The sequence below is a fragment of the Sphaerodactylus townsendi genome, linkage group LG01 (genome assembly GCF_021028975.2).
Source record: "Sphaerodactylus townsendi isolate TG3544 linkage group LG01, MPM_Stown_v2.3, whole genome shotgun sequence".
Classification (NCBI taxonomy): Eukaryota; Metazoa; Chordata; class Lepidosauria; order Squamata; family Sphaerodactylidae; genus Sphaerodactylus; species Sphaerodactylus townsendi.
Genome location: NC_059425.1, coordinates 99,489,845 through 99,504,766, shown reverse-complemented (window position 1 = coordinate 99,504,766; position 14,922 = coordinate 99,489,845). Strand labels below are relative to the sequence as shown.

The window sequence follows — 14,922 nt, the reverse complement described above, 5'->3', positions numbered from 1 at the left end:
TCCAGTCTTGAAAAGGCGGGGGGGTCTACGGGGATGGGGAAACTCTCCCCATCTTGACAGGCACCTGCTGCCTTTAAAGACTACACGATTTTGAATGCTCCTTGCTAGAAAAAAAAAGCAAAGCTAGTTCCCCTCCGATCAGTCGCCCTTTGGTGTGTACCTGTTGCTATGGAGACGTCGCTTAGCAAAATTTCTGCTGGGGACGCACGCGGAGGATTTCCCGGGATCGAACGCCGGAACCGCTTGGGGCTGGCGCGTGGTGGGCCTGGGGGGAGCATGAGAACCAGCAGCAGTTGCAGCCGCCGCTCTCGCCCAGGTTCTGCCGGTTCCAGACTCATCGACGTGACCAGCAGCCCGCTGTTGCAGCTCCCTCCTGTCACTGCGACAGTCTCGCTAGCAGCGGAGGTATGGACCAGACCTGCGTTGCTGGTGGCAGCTCGGAGAGGAGACCGTCAAGTTCGCAGATAGTAGCCTAGGAGTTAGTGCCCACTGCCCAGTGCCTGGATTTTTAAATTTTTTAAAATAACTACTTGGGCAGGGGTTGAATATGCTATGCAAGTTCAACATCAGAGGTAATACACGTAATCAAGACTGTCACCTCTCTGTAGCAGCAGGGCTTCTGTAATTCTAACACAGAGGAGACAGCACAGCATATGATACATTGTATCTGTTAGACCAGATTAGGAGCGGGGTGGGGAGGGTGGTGGACTCAGGTCAGATTGGTAGTGTGTGGGGGTGGGTGGGTGGGTGGGTGCTGGGACTGGTGAGATCTGGAGCAGGGGGTTCGTGCCTGCACTGGTGAGCTCGCTGCAGGTTTGCCAGGTCTCATCAGGAGTGGGGAGCTGGGGAGGAGGTGCTTCAACTAGCTTGCAGGCACGATATACCCTCTTAAGAGGTCAGCATGTTTGAAACCCCTGGATTAGAGCACACAAGTAGGAATGCACCTGTACCATAGTGGTTTAAAGGTGCCCTCTGGTTTTCCTTTTGTTAACCAATTTATTTTGTCAATGCTTCATTGATATTACTGAAAAAGTTCTGCATAACACTTGTCAGGGATGCAACTTTCCAGCTACACAGACTGCACCATTCTTGTCTGTTACAGATAAGTAACAATATTGAGGAAAAAATCGGAGTGACCAGATGTAATTGCAGGTGTTATCATGTTTACAGATTTTAGTTGGCTGACCTTGGTAAATCACAACTCCTATTGTGTAGCAATTTTTTTCTTTTGGAGTTAGTTGAAAAATAGTAAAATATTGGCATTGCCATGTTTCAAATTTCAGCCCCCTCCCTGGGTTTTTAGAAGTTAGACATAAGTGGGAGCTGCAATTACCAATGGGCTCTGGTGTGCATGTGCAAACATAGAGGTCAAACCAACATTGTGGAGTTCATATACTGCACTTGGTGTAGTTTATTTTTCACTATTACACATAGTGTGTTGTTAAACAGTTAATCTTTTCTGTTACATCATTAATCATAAGGCAAAAATACTCTGCTGTGGGAACAGACCTGTGATACTTTTACCAGGTTTTTGCTGAGGAATATTGAGAATGTGCTCTGATTGGGACATAGGTACACCAAAAGAAAGGCCTAAAAAACTGACAGGGCTATTTATGGGTGATTTTCCCTCAGTTTCTAAAAGATCCTGGCCGCAATGATTTTAGTGGACAGGATGAACAAGAATCCATGGTAGAAGCAATTTCTACTATGGATTCTTGTCCATCCTGTCCACTAAAATCACGTAAAGACCACACCAATAAACCCTTAGTATCTATTTTAAGTCAGTCAATAACTCAGGGCACCTTTCCTTGGCCTCTCAAAGAGGCAGTTGTCTGGTCTACTACTTAAAAAAAATCCTTACAAAATAATGATGTGGCCAATTATTGCCCAGTTTCTAATCTACCTTTTCAGAGCAAAGTGAATGAAAGAGGAATAGCTGACCAACTGCTTGTCCTCTTGGATAACTCTTCTGCTCTAGACTCTTTCCAATCTGGCTTCAGGTTGCATGGGACAGAGATGACTCTACTATCTTTAGTTGATGAACTCTGAGTGTAGACAGATGCCAAGCTTGTCTGTTTCTGCAGTTGATTTTGTCTGCAGTCTTTGGTACACTAGACCATGCCATCTTATTGAGGCATTTGGATGCAGCAGTAGGTGTCAGGCTGTGTGCTGAACTGGTTCAAATAATTTCTCATGAAGTGAGCTTGAAAGGTTGCTACTGTAAACCAACTGTCACTGATGTGGGACATATCTGTGGGGTTCTACAGGGCACATTTCTATCTTTCATTCTTTTCAAACTCTATGTAAAGTTCTTAGGACAAGCTACTCGTGATTTTGGGGTTGGCTGTCACCAATATCCTGATGACATTCAGCAGTATAAATCCTTATGTAAATCTCCAGGTGATATGGTGGAGTTCCTGAATCTCTGTATGGTTGCTGTAGTTAACTGGATAAAAATGAACAAAATTGAAACTATACCTTGGAAAGACAGAAGCAATGTGGGTTGGAAAGAAGGAGGTTTTGAAGGACATTGTTATCCCCACTTGTGGTGGAGTCATAGAACTTTAGTTGACTCAGTTAAAAGCCTTGGGGTTACACTGGATCCAGCTTTATTACTGGAGAAGCAAGTTACTGCATCTGCAAAAAAATGCTTTCTGCCAGCTCAGTCTAGCCTATGTTGGCCACTGACCTTGATGCGGCTGACCTGGCCACCTGTATCCATGCATAACAAGGGTGTAACAAGCCAGGGCACATGTTTTGGGCACCACATGACTGGGGGTGCCCAGGCCCTGCCCGACCCACCCCCCACAGCTCCAGGCTAGCAGATCCTGCTGTGGGCTGGTAAGGCAGAGCAACTCCCGCAGGGCATTTTGGCCAGACCAAGGTGGCAATGCTTCTGGGGAGGGGAGGGAAAGGACCGTTGTGACCCCACTGCCCTTGGAGGGATGGCAGAGGCCAAGCCAGCCTGACATCTACCTAATGCTGCCTGTCCTCCTCCCCTTGCTGCATTGGGGCCCAAGCTGAGCAGCTTCTGGACTCCTGCGATCATGTTCTCCACCGCCGTTTGACTTTGACCAACTTGCGGAGGAGGCCAGCTCCTGCACTCAAGACTAGACTATTGCAATGCATTGTACATTGGTCTCGCCTCAAAATCAACTCGGAAACTCCAACTAATCCAGTATGCTCAGCTATTAACAAGAGTAGACAGCGTGCATATCACTCCCATTCTGCAGGCATTCTATTGGTGGCTCATCTTTTACTAGTCTCAATTAAAGGTATTGGCTATTACATACAAAGCCATGATTTTGACCCCTCTCATTTACAAGTCTGCCTGAATTATTCAAGAAGGCTTTTCTGCCCAGGTGATAGGGTCACACACACTTTGTAAAATGGTCCATAAACTTACTTGGATAAATTATTGGAACTGTAGTCTATACTGCTGTATATCATTTATAGTAAATAGGGTACCATTATGTAACTTCTGTACTGCTTAGTATGTCATGTTAATACTTATGCTGAGCTTCAGTTCTTCCTTGCGGTTCCAAACTTCTAAAATCCTGATGCGTTTGTTATTGAATGATTTACTATGTGTAATCTGCCCATAGTTCTTGTAAGAAAGGCAGACTATCTAACAATACATAATTGGCTAAGGGTTTGAATGAACCGATGACGAACCCTTAGCCAATTACTGCGCAGGATGCAGAGGGACCAAAGCCCTGTGCGTCCTGTACCCCCATTGCTCATTACTGGGCCCATGGAGCAGCCTCAGCAAAGCCTTTCCCCCACCCACCCACCCGCCCACCCGCCCACCTCCTGAAAGGCCATCCGGATGCCTGAGCACCTGGCTGAGCCTTTCCTGTGCGTGCCCTTTGCACCTTTCCCCCATGTGCCTTGTGCATCCCCTGAAAGGCCAGCCAGCCGCCTGAGCATCCAGCTGAGCTTTTCCCTGCCTGCCCTCCCATCCCCTGAAAGGCCAGCCGGGTGCCCGAGCGCCTGCCAGAGCCTCCCTGCCTCCCTGCCTCCCACTCCCATCCCAACCATCTCAATTCCACCCTCCCCCCACCCTCGTCACACCTTTCAACCTTCCCCAATATCAGTACTCACCTGCCCACTCTACCCTACCCCAAAACTCAGTTTCTCACCCCTACCCACCCCTTTCAACCCTCCCCACTCCAACCCTCACATTTCCACCATCCCCCAGCCTAATACTTACCTTCCAACCCTTCCTGCTTCCCAACCCATACCTTTCACCCTCTCCCACCCCAAGCTTCATTTTCCCACCCTTTCCCCAATACAGCCCATTGTAGGGGGAGATGCTTCCCCTTTGACCCTTTACTCGGGCCCATTACATCTCCCCAGCAATGGGCTTTGCTGCTAGTTATCTATAATGTAAATAAATAGAATTTAAGTCTCTTGACCAGACTTGTTGTGGTGGGTGAAAAGCCAGAACAATGATATCTTATATGCATTTCAATTTATTCAGATCACTACCTATAATCCTGCGTACAAGCATTTATTATGCCTCACCAGCCATCAAAGGAAAGATTCTCCACTGACAGTAGATTCCCCTTATTCTAGAACAAAATAATGAAAATAATAATGAACAAAATAATGGATCCTCCCTATTCCAACACCACTTCCCAGGACAGGCCAAACCTACGAGCAAAATCTGTATTCATTTGCATCTCTATTTGTTTATATTAGAAAAGGGAGGATGCAGGTAAGCACGTGGAAGCTTGCTCCTCCACTTTCCTACTTCACTGCTCTCTGATGTTTGCAGCATTTTCTTCAGGACCAGACATTATATTGGAAGAGTGGTGCATAGAAAACAAATGTTTCCAACAACAAAGGTTATCCAGATAAGGAGAAGACATGGTTTAGCTCCTCCCCACTAGTGTGTACCATTTTGATGAGAGTACGTCCCTCTGAATAAAATGAAACTTCTGAGTACTGCTGCCTGGGTTCGCTCTGTTTTGATTCTAGCCAATGTAGTGTAGTGGTTAAGACCAGGTGGACTCCAATCTGAAAAACCAGGTTTCATTTCCCACTCTTCCACATGAGTGGCAGAGTCTTATCTGGTGAACCGGATTTGTTTCCGCACTCCTACATTCCTGCAGCGTGATCTTGGGCTAGTCAATTCTTCAGAACTCTCAGTCCCACCTACCTCACAAGGTGTCTGTTGTGAGGAAAGGAAGGCAAAGGAGTTTGTAGCCACCTTGAGCCTCGTTACCGGAAGGCGTGGTATAAATTCAAACTTTTCCTCCTCCTCTTCTTCACTTTTTAAACATTTATGAGTTGCCTTTCCACCATGTGGCACTCAAAACACTTTAGAAAATAAATAATACAACAGTTACAGAACACATGAACAATGACAGTTTAAAATTTAGCACTACCAGTAAATAAAAAACTGAATTAATCAAATACAGTCCCAAATGAAATTGTATTCACCTTCTTCTTAAAGATTGAAAGTGAGGCACCAGATGCATCCCTCTAGGCAGGTTGTTCCATAATTGTGGAGTTGCCACCAAAAAAGTAATCTCTTGTGTGCCTACCAGGTGAGGTTTTTTTTAATTGGTGCTCAGGAGGACCTCTTCCTGTGATTTTAATTCCTGATTCCAACCATAAAAGGTTTTAAAGTATAAACAGCAAGTACCTCAGTTACATGGAGATGTTCCAATGTCATAAACTTTGTCTCTCAGTCTTCTTGCATTTATTAATCTTTCTGATCTACCTTCATATTCTTGGTGTCCCCAGTAACTTGTCAATTTTGGCATCTCTTGGGAATTCTCTCTTTGATCTATAGACCTGGATGGACTTTCCAGGGGAAAGGGAAAATTTATGTACTTTTAAAATGTTGCATGTGAAAGCATTGTCACTTTTATCCCATTATCTGAAATGTAATCATTTGCCTTTTTCTCTCTTTGAAATGTAAAGCAGGATTTTTAAATTAGCTGGTTTGCTCAGTAGTAAATCTGGCCCTGATTTCAAAAAGTGTATTAAAATAAATTAGAAAGTTGTAGGTTAGTGAAAAGGTACTATTGAAGCCACGGTACATTAGCCAGAACAAATGGGGAATAGGTGGGAGAGTGGTTATGGTTCAGCTACATTATAAAATAGTTCTAGGGCTGCTGTTTAGGAGGCTTTTACTGATGTTCAGCCAAAGGTTATTTGACATTAATGCCTCCATCAAAACATAACTGTGATGCAGTCAGGGTGCTGGAACTTCTAAGGAGACAGATTCACAAGTAGAAGAACCTCCTCCCAATGCCCAGTGATAACAGTGTAACTGGGAGCTGAAAGAATATCATTACTTATAGTCACAATGACCATGGCCAAGGGCAATGCATCATTCTGTAAGCATGGTTAGTGCCTTGGGAAGCGCACCTGCTTTGCCTAATGCATAGGTGGGAAGGAGCAGGGAGGGAGGGGTACAATGAGCAAAAGGAGCAGAAGAACATATATGAATTTGCTTAATTACTATGTAGTGTCTCTTGCTTTAATTCTATTTCTTTTGAACAAGGAAAGGTAGGTACTACTAAAAAAAAGTGCTGGAACTTGGCAAGGGGGAGCTACAAGGAATGAAATCTACCCCTAGGGTTTCAAGGTCTGGTTACAATGTATTTCATTCACTGCCTAATTCACTGGAGTATTTAGCTTGAGCAGCTGCAATGCCTTGTACATTACAAAGCCCTGAAGATTTTTTCTGTTATAATTACATTCAACTTGGTTATTAAAGCTTATCTGTATACATTCAAGGACAAAACTGTTTCTTGTTAAATGCTGCAGAAGGGAGTATTTATCCAAGGTTTTCCTCTTTGCTGTTCTTTATCTTTCATCCAGCTTAGAGCTTTGATCTCAAGTTCAGAGAAGCTCAGGAATATTGTGGTTCAGCTTGCTCAAAGGGCATTTTCAGATAATGTGTTTGTGTGTGTATGTGCGTGCGGGGAGAATACAAATTTTGTGTAGCGCTGCACCTGTATTGCCTCTGCTCAACATCTACAATACCTGATCCTCATACAATGTATAGAGAAAGGTGTTTTTTGTTACAGAGAACATCAATTTTGTAGGGAATAGAATGCTGCATAGCAGTGGTGGCGAACCTTTGGCACTCCAGATGTTGTGGATTGGCCATGCTGGCAGGGGCTGTTGTGAATTGTAGTCCATAACATCTGGAGTGCCAAAGGTTCGCCACCACAGGCCTAAGGGGTTGTTTGTGGGAAGAGGTATAGTCCAGTTGCAAGTTCATATCTTGTGAGTGCTGCTGGAACCACTCCTCAGGTTAGCATCTTCATTATGTCACCTTTGTTTTAAATATTTCATAGTGAAGATATATTTTCTAAATTGGTAATATTTATAATTTAAATTATAATTTCAAGTTACTTACTAAACCTAAGATAAAAGTTGGACTGTTGCTTGACAGGGGAATTTTTGGCATATTTCAGATGCTGATTCGCACACAGGAATTGTTCCAGTCTCTGGTTCTGCAGGTCTGACTGGCAGTCTTGAGCTGTTGATATGGGTAGCCCAGGGGTAGGGAACCTGCGGCTCTCCAGAAGTTCAGGAACTACAATTCCCATCAGCCTCTGTCAGCATGGCCAACTGGCCATGCTGGTAGGGGCTGATGGGAATTGTAGTTCCTGAACATCTGGAGAGCCGCAGGTTCCCTACCCCTGGGGTAGCCCAATTAACACAAGGGATGCAAACTCATATGGAATTTCCACTACCTTTTCTTGAATACTGATATTTATGATTGTTATTGTGACTTTTGAAAGAATGAAGGCATGGTACTATTTTGTATTGACGCCAAAGGTAGTTAGTGTAAGGATTTTGTGGCAGATGTCTGTTGGTTTTAGAACGTGTAACAGTAAGAAATGATGATGAAAATGAATATCCACACCTTCTGCAGCATTTTTTTTGCTATTGATTAGGTTCCAGATAAGCACAAAATGCTGAAAACTGAAATAGAACCAATAGACAAATCAACTTCAGAAAGGTAAGAATTAGAGGCATATCTGTGATTTGCAAGACCAATTGTCAGATAGAAGAAGAAGGACAATTTTTAGGAAATCAGTCTTGGGTATCAGTAATTGTGCTCCTATATTCTGGGAGAAAAGATGTAGATGATGAAGAAGAAGGTACCTGAGATAGCCCTTTCTTAACTTGGAGGTCTGGGAACATAGATAATTTTGGAGCAGGTGGTCAGGGCAACAACTGAGCATTTAGTCGCTTGGATCCAGTGGCATATCTTGGCTGATAGAAGGCATGCCATCAGCAGAACAGGACTTCCATTTTCTCTCTTACACTCATACCCATCCTGTGGGAAATGCTTCCCAAAATGTTGCTTCTGGAGGACAAGGGACCCTCAAGAACTACATGAGGGGCAAATTGGAGGCCTACATCTGCAAGAGGGAAAATTGCCAAAAATTGCCTGCCTTTCATGTATTAGTACAACTTTACAAGTTGGTACTATGGTCACTGGGAGATGAAGCTTGGATAAAGCCACAATGACCAGCGTGCAGCATAGCTTTCAGTGTAGCACGGCTGTAACTGTGGCTGCTTGAGGCAGGCAACAGCTGAGATAATGCACGGGAGTTGAGACAGTGCAGTGCTGTCTACTGTTCTGTGCAATATGGCTATAAGAAACCATAGTGTACAGACAGAGGCAGTGTACAGACTGTGGAATGTAGCACCTTAGCTGCAGATCTGGACTATGTTACTGGCATGGATCCCACTAAGTCCATTTTGTACCACCTTTGGTCATCTCAAGGACTGACAGACTCTGTACTCATTTGGTTTGCAGGTAGGAGGTTTGCTGATTCACAGTCCCATCCTAAGCAGAGTTATACCCTTCTACCTCCATTGAAATTAACTGTCTTGGAAAAGAGTAACTCTGCTTAGGTTTACACTGACATAATTCTCCATCTATAAATATTAAAGATAGAACTTGGAAAATCCTGGATACTCAGATAACATTTTTTCCTGTGGTTTTTGCTCCCCAGAAACAAAGAAAGACCAGAGATGCAAAAGGTTAGTATTGCTATTTGGTAAGTTGCTTGTTTGCGTATGCATGTCTTACAGTCAAAACATTTTCCAATAGTGGTGTGGCTGTCATTTTGAGAGGACTTTACCAGGAAGAGTTGGTTTACCACCCAAGTCATCCAAGTAGTTCTTTAGGATGCCAAATTGGTGTGGGGTGTTGCTTGGAAGAAGGTGATGGGCATAACTCATATGTTACCTCCCAAACTGGTACAAGGCAACTTTCCTTGCAGCATGGCACACTTAACCAGATGCAAGATGTTGAAGAAACCTTATGAATGCATACATAAACTCATTGACCTGCCTTATACTGAGTCAAACTTGGTCTACCAAGGTCAGTATTGTTTTCTCAGCCTGGCAGCATCTTTCTAGCTTCTGAGGTGGAGGCTGATGTATCTTGCACATTACCTGCCACTTGATCGTTTTAGCTAGATATTCCAGGGACTGAGCCTGGTTCATTCTGCATGTCAAGCAGATTCTCTACCACTGAGCTACATCCTCTACTCAAGGTCTATCAAGGTCAGTATTATCCACTCTGACTGGCAGCAGCTCCCCAGCAGAGGGGTAGCTGGGCCAGGGTGCGCCCAGTGCTCACTCTGGGTTTTCTGCTCCCTCCTGCCCCCCGCCTCCACCCCCTTACCTTAGTGCAGCTGGAGAAGCAGCCTGTTCCCTTCAGACTGAAAACGGCTTTGTGGGAACTACACTTCTCATGAGACCCTGGGGCTCGCAAGGTCTCCTGGGAAGTGTAGTTCCCACCAGGCCGTTTTCAGCCTGAAGGAAACAGGCCGCTTCTCCAACTTGCACTGTTTGACAAAGGTAAGTGTGCAGGAGGGGGCACTGCAGGGGTGGGGGGCGATTTTTCAGCCTCCCAGGCGCACGCCCAATATAGCACGTACCCTCTGTCCCCTGGTAGCTCCGCCTCTGCTCTCCATCAGTAAAGAGCTTTCATATCATCTCCCTGATCTTAAAAAAAAAAAAAAACTGGAGATGCCAGAGTTAAATCTGGAACCGTCTACATGCAAAGGAAATCCACCGAACCATGGATCTTGACATTCTGTGAAGATGGCAAGAGATGAGACATGCTGTCCCTTCCTATGCATCTCATTGCTACCGACCTCCAACATAATACCAACTTCCCCTGCTGCATTCCCTTGGAGCTGATGGAAGCTCAGCACAGGAAGCAATTCTGTACTGCTGCTTCACAATCTCTCTTTATCCGTAGCAGACTTTAATATATAAAGACAGATATGGTGCAAATACAAAAGTCTGCAAATTTCAGTCTTTAGTTCAGTCTCTGGAACCAGCAGAAAGGAGCAGCAGTGGACAAGGCAACTGGCCAGGAAGAGCAGAGTGACCTGCTGGTGTTCATTTTGGAGGGCTTTTCTCAAAGCCACATCTTTTAAAACAGTGTATTTTTAACAGGGGTTTGCAGGGGTTTTCTCTTTTTCTCCTTGTAAGGTTGCTAAGAGCTGAGACTGCTGGAGGTGGGGGGCTTAACAGGGGTTAACAGAGGAGTTACTCTTTTGTCCTGGGCTTACTTACTTCAAAAGGTGGGGGCTCCTGAGGTGGAGTCATTCAAGTCTTTAGTTCAGTCTCTGGGAACCAGCGGTGGCGCATAGTATTTTGTGGCCCTTAATTTCTTCTTCTTTTTTAAAATAACAATAAATAAATTAATTAATAAGGACATTTTTTTTGAGGGATAGTAAGGTTACAGATAGCTCTCAAAGTGGGCACTGGACTAAAAGCTTCTAATATCTAAATATATAAACAAAAGCAGATATGAAGAGGCAGTGGAAGCCAGCTTAGGGATGGGGGGCTTCCCAGTGTTGTTTTACACTGAGTGTCATACATGTATGACTATCATCGCCACTAGGCCAGAGAAGTAGGTGGGTGTGCCCTACGCTGCAATGAGACTCCTGGCATACAAAGGAACGTGTCCGCTTCTCTTGAAGCCAAGGTGGCAGACCTGGAGAAGCTTGAGAGGAGGCAGAGAGGGGCAACAAACAAGGCTTTCCAGGGACCCAGCAGGCGGGTCCCATCTCCCAAGAGTGACATCTCTTCCAGATGTCATGGAGAATGAGAGTCTGGGTGACAGAGGGTGCCAGTCTGCGGTGGGGAAGATGTTCCCCTTAGATGGGACCCCTTCCTTAGTTGGTGGTCAGATATCCTCTCGCACTGAGGGGATACCTCGAGGGGAGGAGTGGGGAAGCTCCTTGTAGTGGAGTGATTCGATCATCAGGAATATAGAGAGTTGGGTTTGTGACGAAGGCGTGATGACCGCATGGTGACTTTGCCTGCCTACAGATGCCCGAAAGGTTGCGGATATCACGCCTTCGTCCTAGATATAGGCTGTTAGACAGGTGCTGAGATTGAGTCAGCAGTTGTGGTCCCACATTAATTTACCCAATGACATTGTTAGGGAAATGTAGCCGGGAGGTTCTGGAAGCTAAATTTAGGCTGCGAGGAAAAAAGGTTAAAAATCCAGGACCCGCAAGGTGGCATTCTCGGAAATGCTACCTGTTCCTGTACCCAGAGCCCGAGCTAGCTAGTGCAAGGAGATACAGGGTCTCAATCGCGTGGATGAAGAAGGTGGTGCAAGGCAAGAGGGTTTCAGATTTGTCAGGGAACTGGGGAACCTTTTTTGGGATACAAAGGCAGGCCTGTACAAAAGGGACTGAGGGCTTCATCTTAACCAAAGAGGGAACCAGGCTGCTGGCTCCAACATTAAAAAAAAGGTGGCAGAACAGCTTAGAAAGCTGATCCCTGGGGGAAAACCCGACAGGAGCTGAGGTGGACCAGGTTCGAATACAGAGTCCATGGGGATGCAGACAGAGAAGGAGGTTTTAAATCAACCACATACAAGTGAAGAGCACAGCAATGATAAGTGATAGTGTCTACAAAAGGCTAGAGGGCAAAACACATAAATCCCAGGTTAGGGACACAGAGACCAGAGTATACAAGTGTCTCTATGCTAAATGATAGTAGAAGCATTTCGACCTAAAATGGGAGCTAGAGTACAAGAGTTTTTGAAGGAGGACATTGATATGAGTGGGCATCCCACAGAGACATGGTGGAATAGAGGAGAACCAGTGGGGATGCTGTTATCCCCAGGTTACAGAGCTCTACAGGAAGGATAGGACAGGGGCGTGCATGGGGGTGGAGTGGCCCTCTACATCCAAAGAGAGCATAGTGTCACATAAAATAGCAGACAATGCAGGGGAGCTGATTCCCCCCTACAGAGAAGCACTGTGGATAATATCAATACCAGGGGTGAGAAGCATAGTTTAACATTAAAGGAATATATTATCGTCCCCTGACCAAAGCACAAAGAGGATTCTGGGATGGAAAAAGAAATTAGAGAGGCCAACAAAAGCAAAATGTCGTGGTAATGAAGTGATTTTAACTATCCCCATATAAACTGGAAAAATCATGTTCAGGTCATAGTAAGGGAGAGAACATTCCTGGATATGCTAAATGACTGTGGCTTAGAGCAGATGGTTGTAGAACCAACCAGGGGAGATGTGGATCCTAGATCTAATTCTATGTGGGACCCAGGACACAGATGCTTGGGGAAGTCCAGTGTTGTTGAGCTGATAGGGAACAAGCGACCACAATGCTGTCAGATCTCAGTATCTCTGCATGCTTGAACAAGTGACAACTACTAGTAGCAGGAGTTACATTTGCCTTCAAGGGGAAATTTCTCAAAGATGAGGGGATAAAAAGTCTTGAGGAAGCTGAAAAGGGAAAATCAAGAGAGTCAAAAATCGTCCAAGATGCTTTGGAGGTTATTTAAAAAAACACAGTCACAAAAAGCTCAGCTGGAATGTGTTCACGCAGGTTAGGGAAAGGCAGCGCCCAGTCCAAAAGAAAGCCACCATGGTTAACAAAGAGGACGTTGAGGAAATTATTAGGAAAAAAAAGATGTCTTTTTTAGAAAAATGTGAAGTCCAACTTAACTGGATAAAGAGTACATTCAGAGAACACACAAATGGTGGCAAAGAGAAGCCAAGTTAGCTGTAAGGGAGGCAAAAAGTTGCAGAGGAACTACATGGCATGTGAAACATCAAAACCAGCAACAAACAGTTCTTCAAGAATAAAATATCAAAGGCAGGAAAACCAGCAAGGGAAGTATGGTAGGCCGTTCATGGATGACAAAAAGGAACAAGGGTGTGCCAAGCATGACAGGGAGATTGCAGAAAAGCTGAATGAATTCTTTGCATCTTGTCTTCACCCATAAGAGGAGGTGAGGGAAAATTCCTGCACCTGAACCAAGCTTCTTGGGAAGCTAATCAGAGGAACTAACAAAGATAGTGGTAGACAAGAGGGAAGAAGTTCTTAAGCAGCCATTGATAAATCTAAATGTTACCAAATCCCCTGGCCCAGATTGCATTCACCCAAGAGTTCTTAAGAACTCAAGCATGAAATTAAGCTGATCTTCTCACTTTAATATGCAATCCCTATCCTTCGAAATCCAAGGCTCCATCCCCTGAAGACTGGAAGATGGGCCAATGTCACACCAATTCTTTAGCAGAAAGGATCTAGGGGGGACCGAGGGAAATTACAGGCCAGTCAGCTTTGACATCTGTTCCTGGTAAGGTGGTAGAATCATCATTAAAGATAAAATTATAAAACATGTAGAAAGCAAGACCTGCTGAGGGAAGAGTCAGCATGGCTTTTGCAGAGAGCAAATCCTGTCTCTTGGCCAAACTTACCTAGAGTTCTTTGAAAGGGATGTAAACAGGCATGTGGATAAAGGGAACCAGTGGACATTGGTTCTACTTGGATTTCCAAAAGGCTTTTGACACAAAGTTCCTCACCAGAGACTATGGCCGATAACTGACAATGAAGGAATAAGAGGGGAAGTCCTCCTATGGATTAAAGAGCTGGATTTGAGAAACAGGAAGCAAAAGAGTGGTGTATGGGTAATTCTCACAAATGGAGAGGATGTAGGGAGTGAATTGTCCCAAGGATCCGTGATGTGGGACAGAGTGCTCTTTAACCTATTCATAAAATGACCTGGAAGTACTTAGGGGGGTGGGTAGCTGCAGCGTGGTGGTTGCAGATGATACCATACCAAATTATGTAGGGTGGTGAGAAACCACAAAAGGATTCTTGAGGAGCTCCAAGCGGGACCCTTGATAAATTAGGTGGAGTGGGCTAAGAAATGGCAAATGCAGAGTTCAATGTAGCGAATACAAAGTGATGCACACATAGGGGCAAAAGGTCCAAACTTCCACTTGTACATTATACAGGGGTCCAGTGCTATGGTGCAGACCAGGAAAGGGATTTGGAAAAGCCTGTAGCTTGATAGTTCCATGGGAATGTCAACTCAATGTAGTGGCAGCTGTGAAAAAAGGCAAACTCCCTATGCTGGGGATAATTAGGAAAGGAATTGAGGATATACCTGCGAAGATTGTGGCCTTCCCTTACTCTCCGGCTGTGGTCGCGACCGCTTTACTTGGAGGTACTGTGTTTGCAGTTCTGAGTGCATACATCTCAAAAAAAGGATATTGAAGAGATAGAAAAAAGTGCAGAGAAGAGCTTAATGAGGATGATTGTTAGGGGACTGCAGCACCTTCCCTTGCTAGGGAAAGGCTGCAGCCGTTTGGGTTTCTTTAGGTTTGGAGAGGAGGCGTCTGAGGGAGGATATGATTGAAGTCTATAAAATTATGCATGGGGGGTAGAAAATGTTGACAGAGAGAAATTTTTCTCTCTTTCTCACAATACTAGAACCAGGGGGCATTCATTGAAAATGCTGGGGGGAAGAATTAGAACTAATAAAAGGAAACACTTCTTCACGCAACGTGTGATTGGTGTTTGGAATATGCTGCCACAGGAGGTGGTGATGGCCACTAACCTGGATAGCTTTAAAAGGGGCTTGGACAG

General features: G+C 44.8%; 1 protein-coding gene across 4 annotated transcripts in view; it reads left to right on the top strand.

Moving 5' to 3' along the window:
• Nucleotides 1-237: 237 nt before the first annotated feature.
• CCDC170 (coiled-coil domain containing 170) overlaps nucleotides 238-14,922 on the top strand; it is a 67,453-nt gene continuing 52,768 nt past the window's right edge. For 2 of the 4 annotated variants that reach the window (XM_048488666.1, XM_048488660.1), the window contains exons 1-3: nucleotides 238-405; nucleotides 7,929-7,993; nucleotides 9,000-9,027. In XM_048488666.1, the coding sequence (XP_048344623.1) occupies nucleotides 277-405; nucleotides 7,929-7,993; nucleotides 9,000-9,027 (222 nt within the window). In that variant the 5' untranslated portion in view covers nucleotides 238-276. Of the gene's footprint in view, nucleotides 406-472; nucleotides 573-7,928; nucleotides 7,994-8,999; nucleotides 9,028-14,922 lie in introns of those variants that run through there. The other 2 variants (XM_048488673.1, XM_048488683.1) reach the window with 2 other exon arrangements.